A 24,543-nucleotide genomic window follows, 5' to 3' on the forward strand; every position below is an offset into this window, starting at 1 on the left:
TAATCTTCCTCGGGCGCATTTGCAAAGTCCAGGATCAAGCTATGAGGCGGATTTGTGGTGAACAGGGGAAGTGGCTGCAGGGATGGAGTCCTTCAATACTTCAGCTCACAGTGCATCTAATCTTTATCTTTCAGGCACCTTGGTTCACAGCTCTGTGAGTTGGAGAGGCTAATAGATAAAATGATGATAGCAGATTTTTCTACCTATGCCCGTAGTGATTTAAACAGACCTTTGGAAGACAACCAAGTGTTAGAAGAGGTATGTGAAAGTACTTTTTTTTTAACTTTTTTGCCAAAATTTTCTTCCAGTTTTCTTTCCCTCATCTCCCGAAGGCATTTGTTTCCTTTGTCCTTCTACTGAGATATACTTATGTATACGTGTGTGGGGGGGCAGGGTCTTTTATTTTTAATTTTTGCTCCTTCGTTGTGGATATTGGCAGGACAGGTCACAATTGATCCTGATCATCTCCTCCATCAGAATCTTCCTGTAGGGTCGTTGGTTACCCTGCTGGTCTCCCCCTACCCCCACCCCACCCCTCACTACCCATCTCTAAACCATGATGTTATAATATAATAACATCTTTTAATATAACATAATAACCGATTATCACCAGTTTGTAACAAACTGATGATAATTGGTCTGGTGATAGTACAGCTCTTTTTTATAAATAATAAATATAATAATAATTCTTGCATTTGATATAGCGCTTTTCACGTCTTCTAGACGTCTCAAACCGCTTCACAGAATATACTGTAAAGTGAATTGACTGTATATTTGTGGGCGAAATGCGGCAGCAATTTCATACAGCAGTATTCCACAAACAATCGTGGATTGAGTGACAAAATTATTGTTTTTTTTCTTGAGGAATTAATATCCCCGGAAAAGCGATCCGCCAATTGACTAACAACCGGGTTCCTACTTACTGCTAGGAAAACAGAGGCATGTGGAGTAAGGAAACTTGCCCAACATTTCTCTCTGCTGGAAATAGAACCCAGGTCTCTCTAACTACTGAGCTACAGGACTCCACAGGACTTAAGGACTCCTTAATTTTAAGGCATGTGAAGTTTTGCCTTCTTTACAAGATGTCCTGACCCGAAGCCAGCCAACCACCTGATTTATTTTGGTAGGAAGCCAGCATGCATCATATGACCTCCTATTGGACATGTGGGGTGGCAAGTGAACTATTTAAGCGTTTGTATCATTATTATGTAATTATTAGAACTGATTTAGCATCTTTTTCAGAGGCTAGTATCGTGTCTTGACTGTAATAATAACTGCTGTGAGAATTTTAGAAGGTAACAACTGGGACTTGGTAATTTACTGTCAGGTAGGCCAACAACTAATATTGGATCAGTATGGCCTTATTGTTCTGTAAAACAGTAAATCTTATTTATGCTACACTCTGACTGATTTTTGAGTTTACCACCAAGAAGTCTGAACATCAATTCTGTGTATTCTTATGAGATGATGGGACAATTGATGACTTTATTGTACAGCTCGGTTGATGCACACATAATGTAATGGTTAGAAAATAACAGACCACGCTCTTTTGTTATAACCATAAGCAATTGATTCTATACTAGAAATTTTGAAGAAAAAAGACAGTCTAGAGGTTGTGGATGTGGAAGTGTTGAGTAATTTTGGAAATCCAAATTGTAGATTTTAAAAATATAACCCAGCAACATCAATTTTCACTCCACACTTCTAGTGCAGGGAAAAATTCATACTTGTATGGTAAAATTTCTCTTAAGATTGGATGTGAGGAACAATTCAGGGAAGAAGTTTGGGGGCGGTGGCGGGGAGGTAGCCGTAAGCACGGTCAAAGAGGAAGCTTTTCAGATGGGACTTGAAACAGGGGAGCGTGGGGGCAAGGCGGAGACATTGAGGGAGAGTGCACTGTGCTCTGCATATGATCTATGATATACCTGACCTGGGAGTGTTTGGTGGTAATCTGGAGAAAGAAGAAATTAGAACATTTTCCATTCCCAGCAAGCACCTGCAGTTATAATGGAATTTGGTTTTCACTGAACCGTGATGACATTAAAAGAACTGCAACATCCTGTTTCACAATTGCAGCATCCTGTATTATTTGTCAACAGAATGAAACAAAATGATCTTTTCATAGCCGAAATCTGAGATTTATCTCCCATAGCTGTTATCTTTTAAGAAATAGTCCATTATATTTGAGAGTTTAAATATCTTATTGTGTGTATAATACAACATAATATAGTTGTTTCCTCTTCCTCTTTCCTCTCCACCGTCTTGGTTTTCTCTGCTCCTCTATTGAAATCATTGGAGCTGAGCCCAATTATGCACTCAGCAAGATCAGCGCAGATGCTTTGCAGCAAAGGAGTTGTTGAAAATCGACTAAGATGGAAACTTCAGCTGATTTTGTTTTGCTCCTGCCCAATGTCTGAAGGCATTGAAGCAAATTGTACCACTCTTTCCCATCTCTGGTTTGACTGAAATCAACTATTCAGCATAGAGCAGGGAATGAATCCGGGACCCTCATAGTCTTTATGGTGCATTTACCCACTGAGGCACTGATGGATCTTATTTAATGCTTTCACTCGAATTGAGTTGTAAGACAGTTTTGTCTCCAGATCATATATCTTTGTTTTTCCAAAGTAGAGAGGAATCTCTGTCAGGGCAAACTGGAGATGGAGTTTAATCTTTGTGATTTTAAGGGATTTAGAATCAGAGTTTCCCAGGGATCAGTGAATTTACTCTAAACTGCTGTACCACACAGCCTGGGGAGGTTCCCAGGATATAGTACAGCTGCAATTTGCCTCCTCCCTTATGGAGAAAAAGCCAGCTGATATTCAATGCCAAGGTTTACTTATACATAATCTCCATTTGAGTGAGGTACAAAAGGTTGTCAGGAGCTTGTACACTTAGTAGAAAAAGAGAAATAATGTTTTTGCACAATGTGAACTACTATAGTATAAAATATGGCAACAAGACTGACCTCAGTGTACAGTGTGGTGAAAATAATCACTAGAGATAATAAATTGGTCCCTGATCGGTACTTATTCCCAAGTATCTGCTTCTGTGTTATTTTAAAGTTACAATTGACTGATTCTAATCTGAAACACAATCTGAAGTCTTATACATTTTCAGGTATTTTCATAACTGTTATATGTTGCTTTTTAATATGTATTTTGTGTTTTAAAGGAAAGGTTAATATCTCTAGTGTTTGGGCTGCTAAAACAAAAAAAGCTAGACTTTCTGGAGACCTACAGTGAAGAAATGATTGTTGCTGCAAAAAATATAATTAAACAGGTAACGTTTATTTCCAGGTAAATCTTGGCTTCGCTATTGATATTTGCTTTGTCTGAGGTGCCATTATTTGGGTGAGCCTTTAAATCAAAGTACCATCTGCCTGTTCAAGTGGATTTTAAAGATCCCATGACACCGTTTGGAATGAGGAAGGAGTTTCTCTTTGTGTCCTGGCCAACAGTCCTGAAGATAAATTAGCCATTCTGTTGGCTGTTTGTAGGACATGCCCATGTGAAAATTGGCTGGAGCCTTTTCTTACAACTACAATCACTACACTTTGCAGCAATTATCTGTGAATCACTTTGAAACATTTTATCTTAATAGATCAAATGCAAGGATTAAAATTTTAAAATATTCAATTAAATTGTCAAATTGGTTTCTGACTACTGGGCAGATCCCTTGCAGCATCTAGTGGCGATTGTTTAGTATTACATTCTTGTTTCTCCACACATCTACAAGGTGTTGGGAGACAATTAAGGATCATATTAAAATGGCAATAATATCAGACTGGCTTAACTTATGAGTGTTGATGAAGTCGTTTTCAAAATCAGAATCAATTTTTACTTTGGTTATGGAGGTGTTGTAGAAAGACACTGTATTTGTAGTGATAGCTTTAGGTAAATGCAGACAGAGTGTTTAAAGATTGTAATGACTTGAACTAAATTAACGTAGATTCTGTAAAACCCATTTGGAAATCCTAATGTACCAAGTGGGAAACGTCCACAGTTGCTAAAGTTACACTAACTTTATGAAAGTAACTTATCTTTGGTGAGGATAAAAAAAAACAGAAGAGAAATGTGCCAGTTTAGTCATGATGACAGTATCTGAAAAAAAATAGGAAAGTATTTTGTTTCATTTTTGTTGTGTTATTGGGACATATTCTGAAAAATTCTCCATTTAGAAATTCCTTGTTTGTGCCATGTAGTACATGGAATTTTATAGCACAGAAATGGGCCATTTGCCCCATTGAGTCTGGCGGTGCTAGTCTCCACTTGTGCCAACTGCACTAATCCCACACTCCTATCTCCTCTTTACACACATCAGTGTTCTTCCTTTTCCATCAGTGATCTAATTCTCTTTTAAAATAATTGATGGACTCTGCTTCAACCTCTTATTATAGGCTATGCCTGAAGAGTGTTCTTTATGTATTGATGCTTTAGTTCTGAATGGATGCAGATGTTCCCAAGCTTTTCCTTGACTGATCAATTTGTTGATACAGTACTTTACTTGAGCATAGTTAGGAAACAAATGTAGAATGAAGCTTCAGTATATGAATTCTTGATGTTAACCACGTGATCTGAAATCCACATCCAGCTGCTTGTGATAGTCACAGAACATACATTCCGTTTAATAATAATCTTTGCCTTATAATGCTGTCAAGGTGTCTCAAAGCGTTTCACAAGATTTTGCTGTAAGGTGTAGTGACTGTTTTTGTGGGAGAACATGGTAGCTAGTTTGCATATAGCAATGTTCCACAATGTTCATAAAGTGAATGATCAATTTTATCTGGGAGGTTGTTGGCCAGGACACCGTCTCTTTTCAAAAGTGGTATAGGATGATTAACGTCCAACTGAACAGGCAGGCGCCACCTCAGCTTTTAATATCTTGTTAAAAGGATGGCAACAATGCAGAACTCTCGCAGCACTGCATTCGGAGTCAGCCTAGACTGACACTCCAGTGCAGTGCTGGGGGAGTGCTGAATTACTGCATTTACCAGTTACAACTAACAATGTTTTAATTCTGCTCACAATGGTAATTTATTAGAAGAAAAATAATAATCCTTGCATTTGATATAGTGCCTGCTTTATCACTTTGTCGAAATATCTCAAAGCACTTTATTGTAAAAGTATAGTGACTGTATTTGTGGGCGAACCTATTTGTGGATCACTGTTACTGTATTTCACCTACTAATTACATTTGTGTCCAGGTTCCAAATTTGCTTGTTTTGATTGAACTTCAATTTACTGTCTCAAGTAAACTTTTCTCATGATTATTTTACAGAGTGTAATTGAAACCATTTCACAAATGGAAGAAATTGATACTGAAGCTGTAGTGAAGTAAGTTAGTTGATATGCAATTTAGATGATTCTTTAACTTATTCATGTATGTACAAAACCATCTAATCTGCTGCACCTTAACTTTTTGCTATAATGTTTGAATAACTTTTCATAACTTCTCAATTCTCAATACTTTCTGCATTCAAAATAATTTTGTTGAAAGCAGTACAGTATTTATTCACAAAATGCAATCGTACTACCTTGTGTGCTTTTTCTATGAACAATTTAATACTTTTTATATGACTTTATATGTTCACATTTAAAATTTGTAAAAGAATAACTAATTGGATGAACTCTTTTAAGGCTTGCAGATCAAATGAGAATGCTGAACTTCCCTCAGTGGTTGGAGCTTTTGAAAAACACATTTTCAAATTTTATTAAGTTTCTCAATAGAGTTAAGGTAAGCAAGTCTCTTCCATATTCATGACTGATTCTTTTATTCAACCTCTATGTTTGACACCATATGCTGATTTAATATTTCCTCATTTATTCATTCTTCATATACAGTGCAGCCCCATTTATAAATTATTTCATCATAACGCCAGTTCGCTTATAACATTGTTGCATAATGGACCACATTCATTGCGAATGAGTACAGCTGACCCGCTCACTGTACACATGAGCTGACTGGCTGGCTTTCTGCGCTAAAATGGCTGATTTCCTGTTCGCTAGGTCATTGTCAAAGCGATGTCATCAGTGGCCCAATTGTCTGGAAGTTGGCCATTTTAGCTGAACAATATGTTTGACTTCTGGGTTCATCAGTTTGATGCCAACATCATTTCCCACTTTTCACATAAAATGAGACTTAATGTTATCATGACTCTATGACCCAGAAGACAGTTAATTTTCCTTTTAGTTTTGGAGCCAAATGGCGCACTCACTGTGCTTCATACAATATATTGTAAACTGTTCCGCACATTGACAATTAAACCTGCTACCTCACCTCACTATACTGTGGGCTAGGATTTTAAAGTCAAAATCTGGCTGCAGATGACCCTATGTTCAAAGTTACAGTCACTTGTACTAAATAACAAAGTAATTCAATGGTTTAAAAGTTTGTTCATATTTGTCCTTTTGTTGCACAAAAATTATTTTGTAGGCAACGATAAACATCATTCGTAATGTTGTCTTCCTGGTATTGGACAAAAGTCGGGAAAGAAACAGGGAGCTGGAAACTGCAGCTTGTCAGAAGAATCCCGTTTTGGGTCATAGTTTGGAGACAGAAGTGGCATATTTGACTCATGAAGGCATGTTTATTAGTGATGCATTTAATGAGAGAGAACAACCTGCAGGATTAGACACTGAGCCCCAAAGAATATCTTATCATAACAGTGAACCTTGTGGCAGCGATTCTACGTCTGAAGTCGAGTGCACGACCGATTCATCCTCCAGTAAGGAGCAGACGTCATCCTCAGCCACAGGGGGAGTGGAGATAATGTAAGTTTTGGTCTGATACTGTTAATGATAATAATCCTTTCATTTGATATGGAGCCTTATCCCATTGTTGAGACGTCTCAAAGTGCTTCATACAATATATTGTAAAGTGTAAACAAAATGCAAAATACTGCAGATGCGGGAAATCTGAAAGAAAAACAGAGGTCGCTGGCAACACTCAGCAGGTCAGGCAACATATGTGGAGAAAGGAAAGTGAGTCAACGTTTTGGGTCCACAAACTGGCAAAGTTCTGACAAAGGATCGTGGACCCAAAACTTTAACGCACTTTCCTTTCTCCATAGATGCTGCCTGATCTGCTGAGTGTTCCCAGCGACTTCTGATATTGTAAAATGCATTGACTGTATTTTATGGGTGAAACTCGATTAACAATTGCGCATTGGATTGAGTAACTTTTTTTACGGAGGGATTATTATCTTCAGAAAGTGATCCGCCAATTGACTAATAACTGGTTCCTATTTACTGTTACATAAACAGAGGCGTGTGGAGCACGGAAACTTGCCTAAGATTTCGTCTTGCCCAGGAATCAAACCCGGGTCCTCTCGCTTGCGAGACGAGTGAACTAACCACTATGTTATTGGGACCTGTTCATCAAGCAGTTTTGAAAAACTTGTCAGCTTTATTTTCCCCAAATAATCCTACATTATTAGTATTTCGAGGTTGAAAACCTAACAAAATATGGTGATTTTTTTATCAAGCTATTTCAGGGTCTAGAGTGCCTGAATAGCCACTAGTCATCACCAATTTTTGCTACCCCAGTAATTGGATTTCAACAACAAAAATAACAACTTGTATTTATATAGCGCCATTCACATGGGGTAGTGTCCCGGAGCACTTGGGTTTCAGTAACAAAGTGTTATCTAAGATGAAAAGACTGATTTTCTTTAATGTTAAGTATTATCGAATATTGTTATTTGGGTAGAAATGTTAAGCAAACTGTACACAAAAGGATTTTTTTTTCTCTCTGTGTTTAAAAAAAACACAAGTGTCTGACCCAGTGGTAAAAGTGAGCCAGACCTACACAACCAAGTAGTTAGTACATCAATCACATCGCCGAGACAGCTCCCCTCTGAAATACGTTGGAATGAAGCTTCTGAGAGTTGGTGTGATGTATTACCGTTTTCCTTATTGAGGTTCAGAATGATGGACCTCAGTGTTTGCTTGGTTACTACTTCATATTAATCTTTAAAGAGATTATCTGACGAATAGCATTGTTTCACAATCACAAGGCAGGATTTGTTCCTATTATTCTGTGTATCAGGTGTTCTAATGTGCAAGAAGATTATTGTTAGCCTTGACCTTTGTTGCTGACTCTTGAGCCGTGATACACTGGATCTGTGCCACTGATGGACGTGCAATTCCTGTCTTGACCATTGGATGGCACCACACATTGCTGAAGTTTTTAACAAAACCGTGTATAAGAATTTGGTCAATCAGCTTCAGGATCATTGTAACTGAAATGTGGGCTTTTAATATTTATTTTAGAAGAGATTTATTTCTGTGCAGTGCACCGAGACACTACCCTGTGTAACGGGCTCTATATAAGATGTTTTTGTTGTTGATGAAATTTATCATTGTGCGAGCAAATGCTTCAAATGTTTCTCGTTGTTTCGAAGTTTTGTTTCCAAGGAAATCTATGGAGGTTCCTTCGATAGTGCTGAGAACATTTTTACAGTTGTTTGAATTAGTTGCGACACAAGATCAACAGCAATTTGCATTTAGCACCATAGACATTTTCAACATAGGAGGAGGCCTTTGGCCAATTGTGGCTGTATTGACTGTGAAAGAGCAATCCATTTAGTCCCATTCTTTTTCGCTGTACACTTTTATATTGTCAGAAGATAATTGTCTAATTTTCTTTTAAAATCTAATTTGGATTCTGTCTCAATGCATTCCACATTCTAACAACTCTATTTCATTAAAAACATGTCTAGCCTCTCATGCAAAAATCTTTGCTCTTTGGGTAATTACCTTAAATCTTTTGCCTCTAGCTACTTACTTTTACATAAAAGAACATCTCAGAGCATATTAACAAGTGAAATGAGAGTTTCAAAGATGTTTATTGGAGGTTTTTAAAGCCCAGAGGAGAGGTTGCCAGGGGAAGTGGTTTTGGAAGAGACTTTGAACTCACAGCGACACAGTGGGTGAAGGCTTGGCTACTGCTGGTGGAGGAAAAGGAGTAATCAGTGGAGCGGAGAAATTGGAGAGATTTGAACACTGAAGTTCATAAGCTTGTTCTTACTGTGTACTTGTGCTTACCTTGAGCCACTGAAGCTTGGTGAAGATGGGGGATAAAGAGTGTGCCTTGTGCAAGACAGAACTTTTGATATATCAGTTGAATAGAATTTTACCTAAAGAATATATAATTCAGAAATGATGAAGTATAGCTTATTACACAATAAGTTAGCTGATTTATTCATAATCTGAACAGTTTTTGTGTAAATTGAGAAGTAACTTAAATAAAAACAAATTCTTAAAACAATCTGAGAACAAACTATCCCTACTTGTATGAGTGCTAGTTAAAGGATTTGCTCCATGAATTGGTGCTGTGATTGGAGTACTTCTGTTTTACAACTACAATAAATGTTTATTTTGCAGGACAATCATCTGTAAGTTTCTCAAGAGGTAAAGTCAATTAAGGTTAAGTTCTTTTTAAATCGGCTGCTGTATAAACCAGATACAAATTTTTATGTGATTTTAGCAGTGGTGATTTAATCCATGTCCACTAATTGATAGTTGATTCATATTGCAGTTTTAGGATAAACCTTGTCATGCAAATTAGAGTTGATGCTAAAAGTACTATATAAATAGCCTATTAATCTATAATCTATAATCAATTAAAGCTTAAGATCTTTGGAATAAACATTAGTCTGAATACAATTGTGAATATGGCTCAGAAACTCAGGTGCTTTGAATATTCAAAAAACAATCAAACAAAATGATTCTGAATCCAGAAATGTCCGTCACTTGGCTTTTGTATAAGTTGGTTGACTTTTATCCATTTGGAGTCTGGCTACTAGATGACATACTGTTTGCAAATTAGGATCATGACTCTGGCAGTTTGACAACTAATTTTGGAAATCCCTATCCCTCAAGGTTGGACGATAATGTTTTGTATTGATGACCTTGATAAAATGTGCAGAGGAAAGGAATGAATTACTGTATTCCAAAATATAAGTCTTAGTGCATTTGCTTCTTGTGTGGAAACAGTTAACTGAAGATATCGAGCTTCTCTGGCTTTCGTTTCAGGGTCACTGATGATTTGAGACTGACTGAACTGGAACTTGGCAGAATTGCTAACAACATCCAGGAACTACTCTACAGTGCCTCTGATATCTGCCATGACAGATGTGTTAAGTTTCTTATGGCTAGAGCTAAGGTAATTTAAATTGCAACTGTAGTTTTAATATGTCAGTGTTGTACTTTTTTGTTGTGTGAAATGTATAATTTGATTTGTTTGTGCTCTTATATTAACCATTTAGTTGATGAAAGTGGAATTTGTTGGGGAGCACTCAGCCTTCACAACCATGAAAGGTTTGCTCCCCTGCTTCTCCTCTCCTACTGTGAAAGTTTCCTCTGAGGCCAGTCTTTCCCTCCATCCTGTAGTGGTAAATGGAGCTGAAGAAACTAACAGGACCTAAGTTCACATCCTGTGCATCTACCACAGGGGGGAGTTTTAGAATTGATTTTTTATACATGAGTCTTCTATAAAATGCCAACAAGTCCCAAATCAAACTCATTAGCTAATTCAGTCATATTGTATTGTTACTACTTGGCTCTGATATACAAACGGCAGACAATCGGAAACTCCTACTTTATGTGAAACATGAAATACCACCAATGTGGCCAATGTACCTTTGCCAGCATGCACTAAGCATTCCTACTGCTATGAGTCTGATAATTCTCTTTACCAGGTAAATATAAACCTGCATAATATCATGGTTCTCATTGATTTAAAGGTCAGTGCATATTTCAATAATATTGCTTTCCTTTTACAGGCGCAAAGATTTCTTAGAACTAATTTATAAAGTTCCCTAATTGCCGTGGTTCACTTTATAGTATATGCTGTGAAGCACTTTGAGATGTCCCAACGACGCGATAAGTCGCTATATCAAGTGCAAGGATTATTATTATGGTTTAAATTGTCAGCAAAAAAGGGGAGGATCCTTGTATTTTTGCGCAAGATTAAGTATATATTTTATATATATATAGGCTTGCCAGTTTCTGATTTCAATCAGTAAAAATCTGTGTTTGTCAGGGTTTCCAATTTTCTTCAAATGAATGCTCTTTATTAAAAAAAATGATTGTTTGAAATACAAAAATAATCTGTCAATGTGATACTAAGCAGAAAGTGGAATCCTTGGCAATCTTACAACCTTGACTTTGGCTATTTTTTATTTTGAAAAAAATAAAAACAATCCCCCCCCCCCCCATTAAAATATTTTTTTTAATAATTGAAAGAAAATCCATCTTTTTAAAAAAATCAAACCGGGAATGCAAGATTATAGAAAAACAACAAATTGCATTTGTATAGCACCTTTCCGGTCGGGAGGATGTCCCAAGGCGCTGGCCAACAAACATAGAATATTTTTTAATCTTAATTATCAATTAATAAAATAGTTACTAACATGCATTGGTATCTAAAGCTGAATATCAAAATGTAGCAGCACCCTAAGCATTCAAATTTCTCCATCACCTGAGTCAAAATGTAGAATTGCCTGTCTTTCGGAATTGAGCAGACATGCAGCAAACTCATAAGGCAAACTATTAAATATTTACACGGCTAAGTAATTATTCAGTGCCCCAATTCTTATATTTAGTCTTTAACATTACTATTTTTCTAAGGATGGGTTCCTTGAGAAGCTGAATTCTTCTGAGTTTGTGGCACTCTCACGCACAGTGGAAGCATTTGTTCAGGAGACTGAAAAGATATGTGGCAGGCGAAGCATGTCACTTCGTGGAGCTCTGCAAAGCCAGGCTAATAAGTTTGTGAATCGGTTCCATGAAGAACGGAAAACCAAACTCAGGTGGTTATGATATTTAACAAGACATTGTAGTGAATAGACTAGTTTCAGAGCCTAGGGAAGCTGGAAGCGCCTCACTTTGTATTGTCGGGTTCTTACTCTTCGCATGTTTTTTTTAAAATGTGAGCAGACAGATATAGGAGACCCAATAAAGTCTAAAAGACACAGTTCAAATAAAAAATTCTGTCTTATTACCAGAAAGATATTGTGAAGCAGAACACCACACATTTACGTTCTTATTTTGCCTATATATGAACATAATTTTTTTAAAAAAGCCACATTGCTCGAGTTTAGTTTCTTAGCCAACTTTGTTTTAAGTAAAGATAATCAAAGATCAAAAGTAAAACCGTTTTGTTGAGGCTTTTAATTATGAACAAATGTGATCTGGCTTCATTATTACAGACTCTAATTCTGCTTCTTTCTCTGCCGTAGTCTCCTGCTAGATAATGAGCGTTGGAAACAGGCCGAGGTTCCAGTTGAGTTTCAGGATCTTGTCAATTCCATAGCTGATGGCGTAATTGCTTTACCTGAGAAGAAAACTGCAGGTCAATTCATTAAACATTTTTTCAAAAAAGCAAATTAAGTTTTTTTTGTACAATAAATATATTTTAAAAATTGGGTCATTAAATCCATGACTATTTGTGGGACACTGCTGTGTGCAATTGGCTGCCGTGTTTCACCCACAAAATATGCAGTCAATTCATTTTACAGTACATTTTGTGAAATGCTTTGAGACTTCTAAACGCCATGATAAGGCGTTATATCAAATGCAAGGATTATTATTATTTGATATTGCTTGCGAAGAGAAATTGACTATCCACCATACATTTAAGCTAATGAGCATGGAAATAAAAGATTAAAAAATATATAATTTTTCTAAACTGGTATGCTTAGCATGTGAAATGATTAGCATTTTCAGAATTGCGATAAACCAAATCCTCTATTGTAAGAAGATTTAGCTGCCTGCTTTTCTCTTGTAATTTCTTTTTCTAAACTCGGATGATCTTTAAGGTCAAAATCGCCATCCTATATTCATAAAGTGCGAATACTTAAGCGATTTGTAAATGTTTCGCCCACAAATATACAGTCAATTCACTTTACAGTATATTCTGTGAAGCGCTTTGAGACGTCTAGAAGACATGAAAAGCGCTATATCAAATGCAAGGATTATTATTATTATTAATGTTGTAGATATTACTTGTTTCATTATATTGCTTGTTTAATTTTTAGCTCCGCAAGAAAGAAAACCTGCAGATGTCTTGGCTGTAGATGGGCAAAAGTATGCTGTAGTTGGGTAAGATGCAATTTACTATTAATGAGTGATTGAGGGACCAAACTCCGTATCCACATCTCACCAGTTCTGGCCAGGCTCCACTGTCTCCCCATCACCGAACGAATCGACTTCAAGATCCTCACACTTATGTTCAAATCCCTTCACTCTCTGGCACCTCCCTACCTCTTCAACCTCCTCACTCCCCAATCCACCACCTGGAGCCTCCGCTCGACTGGCACTGGTCCCTCGCACCCTCCGCCTCACCATCGGAGGTCGCGCTTTCAGCCACTATGCCCCGAAACTCTGGAACACTCTCCCTCAATCCCTCCACCTTGCCCCCTCTCTCCCCTTTCTTAAGTCCCGCCTGAAAACCTTCCTCTTTGACTGTGCTTTCAGCCACCTCTCTCTTCCGTATGTTTTGCCTGCATCTAGGGTAAGGTACGGTTGGAGGTGGGCAATATGGCGGAGGTGGAGGAAGGCCGTCCTGTTTAGGGACCGGATATGGAGTAGGATCTTGACTTAGATGCAGGTTGGCAAGAGCCAAGGCTTTGGATCCCAGAATATATATTGGGTACTGCTGGGAGTCTACACAGCCATTCTGCACAAGAGGTTATTGGCAAAAATGAAAGTGTATGGAATTGGAGGTAATCTTCCAACGTGGCTGGGTAATTGGTTAGGAGAGAGGAAACAGAGAGTAGGGATAAAAGGAACGTTTTCTGATTGGCGAGACATGACAAATGGTGTTCCCCAGGGGTCTGTACTGGAGTCTCAGCTTTATATATATATATAATATATATATAAATGACTTGGATGAAGGAATAAAGAATTTTTATATAAAAATTTGCAGATGACACAAAGTTAGGAGGCTCAATAAATTGTAGATGGGAGCAGAAAGTTACAAAGAGACTTGAACAGATTAAATGAGTGGGCCAAACTGGCAGATGGAATTCAATGTGTGGAAGTGTGAGGTCATCCACTATCGATCCAAAAAGAGCAAAATAAAATATTTTCTAAATGGTGAGAAACTAAGAACTGTGGAGGAACGAATGGATTTGTACATAAATCACTGAAAACAAGCTCACAGGTTCAAAAAGTTATCAAAAAGGCTAATGGGATGTTGGCCTTTATCTCGAGGGTGGAATATAAAAAGCCTTGGTATAGAGCCTTGGTCAGACCTCATCAGGAGTACTGCATTCGGTTTTGGACAACGCTCCTCAGGAAGGATATATTGGCTCTGGAGGGAATGGAACCCAGATTCATCAGAATTATACTAGTGCTTAAAGGGTTAAATTATGAGGACAGGTTGCATAAACTTGGTCTGTATTCTGTTGAGTTTAGAAGGTTGAGGGGTGATCTGATTGACGTTTTTAAATAATAAAGGGATTTGATAGGGTAGATACAGAAAAACTATTTACACTGGTGGGTGAATGCAGAACAAATGGGCATAATCTTAAAATTAAATCTAGACAATTTAGGAGTGAAATCAGGTCTCTCACCCAAATGGTAGTGGAAATCTGGAACTCTCGCTCCCAAAAAGTTGTGGTTGCTGGATCCATTCACATTTTCAAGACTGAGGTGGATAGATATGTGTTAGATCAGGTTATCAATGGATATGGCTCAAGGCCAGATAATTGGAGTTGAGGTACAGATCAGACATGATCTTACAGAATAGTGGAACAGGCTCGAGGGGCTGAATGGCCTACTCCTATTTCTATGACTACGTAGTTTGCCATTGAGTGGCGTTATCTCAAATACAAGTATTATTATTATTGAGAACTCATTTTGACATGGATAATATGAACAGTCAAAGTACCTGTTGACAGTGTTTATTCTAGCATTGTAATACTGATGAGTAATCAGAAGGGAGTAAGGGTTGAGATGGTTATCTCTGGAAAAAGCTAGTCATTGCTTTAGTGGAGATGCTGTAAAGTGCAGTGACTGTGTGTTTTGTGGGCAAACAAGGAGTAGACCATAGTGCTCTAGAAAACTATTAAAAATAATGTTCTCACAACCAAAAGGTACTTTATGCAAACTACAGCTTTGATTTTATAGATACTGGAAGTCTGAGATGATGTATATTTATTTTACATTTACAGGACTGTTTTGCTGTTAATAAGAATTATTTTTGAATATTGCCAGTGCGTAGATGACATCCCCTCTATTACTACTGACATGCTAACTCGTCTCTCTGACTTATTAAAGGTGCGTCTTGAAAACTGCTTCTTATAATGTGGATTTTTTAAAAAAAGTGTAAGATATTACAAGTTTATATGTCACCTAGAAGATCGCAGATTAGAGGCCTGGCCTGTGCCTAATTAGCTAAGGAATGTTCTCAACTGGTGCAGGAGTAGTTCCACTTTACAGTTGGCCTTGCTCATGATTTAGCCTCAAGCTCACTGGAGCAGTCAATCTCTGCTAAATAATGAGCAGTTTTGTGCTGTTGACCAGTGCCCATTACAAACTTGAGTCCACCCAAACTCAAGAGTTCAAATAAGAACATAAGAAATGCTAGACAAAAAAAAGGATTATTTTTTCTAAAAGAGAGAGCCTGATAAATGAAGAGAGAGAGAGAGTGCATACTCTCATCCACATCATAGGCTGAATTCAAGTCCCAAGTTCAAGATGCAAAGGGACAATGAAAACCTTTGTTTCGCCCTGTAACCTTTTAATGTATTTTAGATATAAATCAGAACTTTGTGTATTAGTTCAGGGAATTCACTAAAGTTAATGGGCCAATTCCAGAACCAGTTTAAAACAAGTAAATCACGTGTGGGAAAGTAGAATGCTATACCATTGGCTGTGTATTCCTACAGTTCTTTCACACGTCAAGCAGCTGTTATAACTCCTCAGTTATGGACCTTTTGCATGCACAAAGAAACGCATTTCAGTAAAGCAATTTATTAGTGGTTCGTGATTTTAAATGCTGCCATTCATTTATACCCAAAACACTGTATCGTTCTAACCACTAACGATTTTATTTTCTCATTGCAGCATTTCAATTCACGGAGCTGCCAGTTAGTACTTGGTGCAGGCGCATTGCAGGTTGTGGGGCTGAAGACAATAACTACCAAAAACCTAGGTACGTGTCCCCATGTCCTAGTAGCTTATCTATTGGGTAAAGTGGAACATTTATATGTATCATGATATACAATAAGATTTCTTTTAATATTCCTAATATAAATTCACCATGACCCAAACTGTACAGTCACTGTTGATATATTTTGAAGCATTTGGGAGGTTGTGCTAGAATTATAATGAATAATCTAGTTGATTTCCTGCTGGAACGTGAAATATCATTTAATGACCTTGAAAATATTGATATAGTATTCCTTGCATTTGGTATAGCTCCTTATCACCTCAGAAGGATGGAACGTCTCAAAGCGCTTCACAGGATTTACTGTAAAATGGAGAGACTGTGTATTTGTAGGCAAATGTGGCAGCACAATTGCATATAGCAATGTTCCACAAACATGAAATGAGTGCCCCAAATTTTATTTGGGGGAATGTTGACCAGGTCACCAGGAGACACTCCATTCCCTTTTCGACAAGGACAGCCCCTCCGACAATGCTATACCCACCAGCACAGCATTAGAGTGTCAGCTTAGACTATGTTTCCTATTTCAGAGGAGAGTCTACTGGATTGTTGACAGCCATTTGATGATCAGGTGTATTTTGCTTTGAAATTCAGAGTGTGTTTTGAGAGTACAAAGCTTTACACCGATTATCTACTCACTAGCCACTCACGTGACATATTCGCAAAGAAAATCAGGTGTTTTAATCGTGAAAAAAAAACTACCTTGTTAACAGATGAGACTTGTGCCATCGCATAGAGCCCTGCTTTTTTAGGCTATCCTTCTCATCAGGAGTCCGAAGTAAATGACTCCTTTGGAAATTACAGAATCGCTTCCTAAATGATGTTTGGGAGATCATAGAATCATACAGCACAGAAGGAGGCTATTCAGCCCATCGTGTCTGTGCCGGCTCTTTGAAAAGAGCTATCCAATCCAATCCCTCCCCCGCTCTCTCCCCATAGCTCTGCAAACTTATCCTCCCCAAATAATTATCTAATTTTCTCTTAAAAGCTGTTATTGAATCGGCTTCCACCACCCTTTCAGGCAATGCATTCCAGATCCGAACAACTCGCTGTGTGAAAAAAATTCTCCTCACCTCTCCTCTGTTTCTTTTAACAACTATTTTAAATCGATGCCCTCGGGTTACCGATCCACCTGCCAGTGGAAATAGTTTCTCCTTGTTCACCCTGTTGAATCCCCTCATAATTGTGAAAACTTCTATTAAGTCTCCTCTTGACCTTCTCTGCTCCAAGGAGAATAATCCTAGCTTCGCTGGCCTCTCCTGATAACTGAAGTCCCTCATTCCTAGATGAAGAAATAGGAAATTGCAAAATCAACAGACTTGCTACTACTTTCCCAATTCTGATAATTCCCTAGCAATGAAATCAGTGCTATTTCTATAGGAGATACTTATTCTTGGTGCTATGGCTGATGTCAGAAGGGGCTTCAAAGGACAGTCTCAAACCCGGGTTGGGATGGAGTGTACTTTATATTGTGAATAATCTTCTCAGCTTAAAAGGTACAACTGCAACATAAATGACACAAGTGCCAAAAACCATGCCTTTTAGGACATAAATAGATCTTGTTAAGAGAACCCCAATATACATCATGCTAACCCATGAGAACTCTCCCCCGACCCAGGATCACGCAGGTTAGTGTGATGTGAGGTGCACTTGACAACCTGAGGCACATCATCCAGAACTCATTACCTTCTATACAGTGTTTTTCCCATTCCAGCACTTTTCAGCTCCAATATGTTGTACTTGCTTTTGTCTGGTGATGTCTAATAACGTTTGGCCCTTTCATTAATTTTGTGTTTTGTTTGTGCAGCTCTTGCTTCTCGCTGTTTGCAGCTTATTGTGCACTACATTCCCATAATTAGGGTGCACTTCGAAGCTCGACTACAGCCTAAGCAGTACAATATGTTGAGGCATTTTGAACACATCACTAAGGTAAAATTGCAAAACATCCTGATGTAGATTCTAATGTGACATTAATCATGAACTTTCGGTGCGCTGAATCTGGGTTGGAATCAGTGCTGTTTTAATAGTTACCGCCCTCTGGAGTATGACTTAACTTGAAATAACATTCCATTTGAAAACTTTAAACAACACGCAATAGTTAAAGGGAATAAATGCATGTGTTTTGTGCTGGTTTAAAGTGCTCCAGCAAATAACGAAGGAAAGTGAAGGTAGAAAACATGCCACTCTGGAGACATTGGTGGTGCCAGTTGCCACTGCTTGTTTCTGAGTTTGCTGAATCTACACAGCAACTTGCCTCAGGAACGCTAGGGAAGGGTAGGGAGGGAGAAAGTGAGGAGAATTTTCCGGCCAAGTGGAAGCTCTTTTGGATCAGATAGCAGGTGTTCCCACTAGTTTGGGGATTCCTCTCAAACCAACTTCTAGTAAATATGCTAGAAAAGCACATTGTAATTATTGTAATTTTTTTCTTTCCCATCCCGCCTCCGTGCTATTATTAGACATCAGATCTTGTTAAGAGAACCCCAATGTACATCATGCTAACCCATGAGAACTCTCCCCCGACCCAGGATCACGCAAAACAAGTGCCTCAAGTGATTTTGAATAATGTTTTTGCTATGCTGATTTTTAGGAATCCAGATCTTTGTATCTGGTTTGTGTATGTATTGTATTTGGTGTACTTGGTAATTTTTTCTTTTATAGGATTATAATGACCATATCGCTGAAATCTTGGCAAAACTCGTTGCAATAATGGATGGTCTCTGTGACAAAATGCTGTCAAAGGTAAACTTGCAAGTTTGCCGTTCAGAATAAATTCCTTTCCCGCCCAGAGGGCCTAAAGAGCAAAGGCATTTAGGAGACTGCTGCTGATCTCAAATAGTTTTCCTTCCTTCCTGTCTGACATCCAAGCCTTTTGACTTGATTTTAATATAAATAAGTAATGATGAAATCATAGTTGTCCAAGACATCTTCACAAATCTTTTAATTTCCTTTGCTGACTAGGTGGATGTGCTGAAGATTTGTTTCTTAACTTCTGCTAACTGGCAAGGACTTGACTTGCTCCAGTGGTTCATTGTGGCTTTTAGCTGTTTTTCTTGACCTAATGTGTAGAGTTGTCTTCCTTTGGAGAATGAAAATGAAATCAAGCCATCCTACCAAAGACATACCACATCTCACCACAATCTGGAAACAGTTGCCTTTGATAGGGAGTATGATACCCCAATCCTATGCAGGGTAATTGTTTCCACATTGCCTACTGCAGGAGAGAGTACTGGCTATAGAGGGCAATTGTTTGAGTCTCCTACACAATTCCATATTACAATGAATAAGACAAAGAATTAATTGTTTTTGTTGAAGTCAATTGTCTCAATCCTGCAGAAGACAGTCTCAATAATAAACTTAATTTTGTGCAGCCAGCAGCAACACACATTCACTATTTTGGAAAAGGTACATTGTTTTCAGTATAGCACTTGTACCCTACTGTACTCTATGGTGTTCTGCTTTTATGCTTCCACTGGTTATGACCATTAACAAAATGCCATTGTTGGATCTCTGACTTTTGTGCGGTCTTTATAATAAAAAATAATCCTTGCATTTGATAAGGTGCCTTATTACGTCGTTGAGACATTTCAAAGGGCTTCACAGAATATATTGTAAAGTGAATTGACTGTATATGTTGTGGGTGAAAACGCTGCAGCCAATTGCGCGCAACAGTGTCCCATGAACAGTCGTGGATTGCGTGACCAATTTTTAAAAAAAATTGGGAGAGAATTATTACCCCCAGAAAGCGATCCAACAATCGACTAACAAACGGGTTCATGCTTAATGCAAGGTAAACAGAGGTATGTGGAGTAAGAAAACTTGCCTTAGGATTCACCCTTCCTGGGAATCAAACCGGGTCCTCTTGCTTGCGAGGCGAGCGTGCTAACTACTACGCTACTGGACTTTCAGTATTGTTCTAAAATTACATCTACAATACTAGTCATTTTCTTTCCTAGTCCTAAAAGTCTAGGTAAGATTTAAAATGCTGGTACTGGGATGGTTAATGATTGAAGTAGTTCAGAATGCTAAAAACCCTTAAGGCTGTAGAAGTTACAATCCAGTTTGTTTTTAATCTACAGCATGAAGTTAAAGCTCCCGTCCCCTCTGGCTGCTTCAGAAATGTTTGCAAACAAATGGCTAAAATGCATGAAGCGATATATGATCTTCTACCAGAGGAACAAACACAGGTGGGCAATTAGAAAAAAGAATCATTTAATTTGTAAAAAAAATCTTCATTATATTTTACATAGCAGAAACCAATTTAGTAAGATTTTCCTGCCTGTAAAACTTAAGTTGTGTTTATGTTGAGCCAATTATCCAATGTGGAAACCAAATTGCTGCTACTGTATCAAGAAAGGGTTCAAAAAATAATAATCCCCACCTGCGGAATCAGTGACGAGTAGAATTGAGGAAATTTTCTTGATTGAATAATTCTTCATTTATATAATAATCCTTGCATTTCGTATAGCGCCTTATCACATCTTCGAGACGTCTCAAAGCACTTCACAGAATACCCTGTAAAGTGAATTGACTGTATACTTTATGGCCATTATATTGTGGACATTAATATGTACTAAAGTGTAAAAAGTTTGCTAAACTTCGAAGCTCACAGGATTGTTGAGGATGGTGAAATGCATGGAATACTCAGTTTGGATACTCTTAAGCAAGGCGATGGGTATTCCGCATGTGTCAGGCACTCAGCTGGGCTGAAAAAAAACAGGTAATTAACCTAAATGATGGTGGGAAATTAAAAAGGTTTCTATCCCAGAGGTCAAAAACCATAACATTGCGATGCACTCCCATCAAAGTAAAATCCAACTGGGCTGAAAAATAGGTTAGGGCAGGATCCAGCTTGGCTGGGTTGCACCTATCTGATTCCACTCATTCATTGAAGCACAAACACGAAGAAAGGCTAGGGTTAAGGTGCTAAAGTAACCATGGTACTGTACCTATACATAAGTCGCTGCCTTCTGTAGAAAAGTCATAGTCTGGTATAAGAATGGGATAGGATAGAAAGGTCAATTGGCCTTCTGATGCTTAAGTTGCGTATTTTGATAATTTCTAGAGGGGAAGTAACAGCATAATATGTTTCTTTTTCTCTCTAGTTGTTGTTTTTGAGAATCAATTCTAGCTTTAAAGTCCATCTGAAGAGGCAGCTGACCCGTCTTAATGTCGTCAACGATGGAGGACCTTTACATGGGTTGGTACATTTATCTCAATTGACTCAAAGTGCCGACGGCGCAGTCTTGATCTTCGTCCGATTTCTCCAGATAAAGTCCGAAAAGAGTGTAAATGTCTCAAACAGAATGATAGTACATCTGCGACATAATTATTTGTAATTCTTGATCCTTTTGTTAATTTTGCAATTTAGACTGTATTTCTTCTACTTAAAGAAAAAATCTAGTAACCGTGAAAATAATATACTGTTAAAAAATCTATCTTTCTGAAATATCTGCCACTCTTACTCCCAATTCAATCCAGTTACCCCGTATCCATAACATTTTTAATATTTTTATCCACTTTATTGTCCTCATTGGAAGCTTTTTACTAAATTGCTTCTTTGACTGATAGGACATCATGCTCAATCCTGTCACAGCCTAGTTGGCTACAACAGACTGCTTGATAGGCTCTTCCAGTTTGTACTACTGGATTGCCTCAAAACAAACGCTGTCTTATATTCATAATCAATTGCTTGTTATCTTGGCTTTCATCATAACCCGGATATAAGTCTAATGTTCACAAGCTGTACTTGGTTAGAGCCAAGTTAGCTTCACTTAAATACTAGAATCTAGTTTCTAATTCCTCAGTGGAATACTGATGGGATCTAGGTTTCAATCTGTTTCACCTAATAGTTGAATGCAGTTCTGCCCATTTGAAAGCGAGAGAGTGTGAGCTCACAGCTTCTCTGTTGGATCATAAATTAAAAGCTTGCAGCTTTCATCTTTTTTCAGCCTGAGCTAATAATGACAGAGAGACATAACTGACTTGTCCAGAATATATCTTGTAAGTCAGTATGGTGTATCAACACTAAACCTAGGAATGTCGGGGACAAGATGTGAGATAAATGGAGGATGAGATTTTCAGTTTTTTAAAAATAAACATAAAATCTAGAAATAAATACAAGACCTAGATAAAACTAATCATATAATCTTACAGCACAGAAGGAGGCTATTCGGCCCATCATGCCTGTGTCGGCTCTTTGAAAGAGTTATCCAACTAATCCCTCTCCCTCGCGCTCTCCCCATAGCCCTGCATATCTTTTCTTTTCAAGTAAATATCCAATATACATTTTTTCTCTCTCTCTGAAGGCTTGTTGCATCAGATCTAGCTTTCTATACTGGAAATATCCAAGCATTAAAAGGACTTGAGAATTTGGACCTTAACATGGCAGAAATCTGGGAACAGAAGAGGTGACCCTAGGACCCTCGAGAAGCTGCTTTTCCAGGGCGTTTTCATGATAATCCTGGACCGTCACTGCCCTGAGAATCAAATATCTTAATGAGAGTCCACACTGAGCTTTTCTCTCGGAATGAAGACTAAATCAGGGAGTGATTCACACGAGATGTCCTTCAGTGATCAACTGCTCAGCTGTTCGTTCATGGTTTCTACAACCTTTGAAACCAGCTTCAGGTTTCTTTGGACCAAACCCAATACTGGAAGTCTGTATGTAGCACTAAAGGATGCTTTGCATCTGATTATTTGTATATTAAACCTCATGTGCAATCATAACACTATCTGTTAAAAAGTTCCTACAGTTGTAACTAATGATGGTACAGTTTGTAAAATATATTTTAAATAGGTGTAAATTCTTGCAACATTTTCAATTTGTGAAAATGGATTGGTCATTTCTTATCCATGGGGGAGGGGGATGCTAATAATCTTGGAGCTTTATTTTTTTACAAACCTTTCTATGGATTTTAAAAACCAAGTCTTTTTGAATGGTGGTTGCATATAAGATGAACAGTTTCTTATAAACCACAGTTTAAAATCTAAAATGGAAGTGTTGCAGAAAATGTTTTTAGGTGTCGCATTCTTATTATCCTGTAGATTATAGTTGGGTGTTTATAGTAAAGTTTGTTTGAGGGATCAACTGTTCAATTTTATTTGCCATTGCAAATATGGCAGATTTCAGGTTTTTATTCTGAAATACCTGCTTATTAAACAAAATGTTTTTGTGCTCAAAATGCTTCACTGGAATTTTATGGAACGCTTCAGGTTAAACTATGGTTTTTATTGATTTACAAACATTTCGAAGCAGAATTTATGGCAGTTCAATCTCAATTTCCATCATTTCTGTGGGAGTTTTGTAATAACGTGCAATCAGTAACCTGAGTTAAAGGAGAATGTCTACCCTACAGTCAAGTGCCTAATCTTACAGCACAGCATTAGTTTGTGCTACTAAGAGTAAAGTCCTTATCTTCTGAGTGCCTAACAATACATTAATGGCGCTGAAGGCAGACTTATCTCCCCTTCGACTGCTATTAAAATTAATTTAAAGGTTGCTTGCTGGGGAGGTTCACGACTAACCATAATATCTCTCCAATTCTGATGTTTTTAAAACTGAAAGTTCAAAATAAAAATTAAATGAAAATGATTGGTTTGGATTTTTTGTAGCAAGAGCACTTTGCTTTATACATTGTGAGTGGACAGGATTTTGTGGATTCTACAACTCCTTCTTTTGACCGTATCGAACAGCTGTCCTTTACTAAACAACAATTTGGTAACCAGGAGCAAAGCTAAATGTGTATTCTGAACGTTTGACATATTACCTCTCGGCTGGGAATACTGACCTGCCAACATGCCTTCATTTCTTAAATGTCTGCTCATTTCTCAGCTGAAGGTTAAACATACTAAATGCAAATCTGTTAAATGGACATCTACCCAATAGAAGACAACGTAATCGTTCAGTGTTTTTGAATGTTGAACAGTGAATATATATTTTATCAACTTTTGTTCATTCATCAAGGGAATGGTAAATTAAGGATTACTGTACTAGGGACAGGCACTTGTAGAGACATCAATATGTGGCCAGGTAGATGATGTAGCAAAGGAAGAAAGGTCTTTTATTTTTATAGTGTATTATGCCAAGGTTTCTCCCAGTGATTCGCAAGAAATTCATGAGAACTGCAAATTAGCTGCTGGATTTGCCTACAAATACAATCACTACATTTAACAGTAATTCTCTGTGAAGCTTTTTGAAACATTTTAACGTCGTAGGTGCTGTTTCATCTAACCAGAGCTGGTACTTGTAAACTCACACGATAAATAGGAGAGTTTATTAGTTAGGAGCTTTAAACCAATATTTTAATAATAACAACTTGCATTTATATAGCGCTCTTCACGGTGGGTAGTGTCCTGGAGCTCTTG

The 24,543-nt window shown here is 37.8% G+C and overlaps 1 protein-coding gene across 1 annotated transcript in view; it reads left to right on the forward strand.

Moving 5' to 3' along the window:
* vps54 (VPS54 subunit of GARP complex) overlaps positions 1-23,761 on the forward strand; it is a 41,751-nt gene extending 17,990 nt beyond the window's left edge. The window contains 16 exon segments of the mRNA XM_042333067.1: positions 135-258; positions 3,175-3,282; positions 5,281-5,336; positions 5,640-5,736; positions 6,436-6,773; positions 10,038-10,167; positions 11,634-11,815; positions 12,245-12,357; positions 13,043-13,106; positions 15,182-15,287; positions 16,077-16,164; positions 17,987-18,108; positions 18,838-18,918; positions 20,256-20,363; positions 21,282-21,376; positions 22,485-23,761. Coding sequence (XP_042189001.1) covers positions 135-258; positions 3,175-3,282; positions 5,281-5,336; positions 5,640-5,736; positions 6,436-6,773; positions 10,038-10,167; positions 11,634-11,815; positions 12,245-12,357; positions 13,043-13,106; positions 15,182-15,287; positions 16,077-16,164; positions 17,987-18,108; positions 18,838-18,918; positions 20,256-20,363; positions 21,282-21,376; positions 22,485-22,590 — 1,918 coding nt within the window. The 3' untranslated portion in view covers positions 22,591-23,761.
* Positions 23,762-24,543: the final 782 nt, after the last annotated feature.

This window comes from Callorhinchus milii, unplaced genomic scaffold (assembly GCF_018977255.1).
Source record: "Callorhinchus milii isolate IMCB2004 unplaced genomic scaffold, IMCB_Cmil_1.0 Scaffold3, whole genome shotgun sequence".
In the NCBI taxonomy this organism is placed as follows: domain Eukaryota; kingdom Metazoa; phylum Chordata; class Chondrichthyes; order Chimaeriformes; family Callorhinchidae; genus Callorhinchus; species Callorhinchus milii.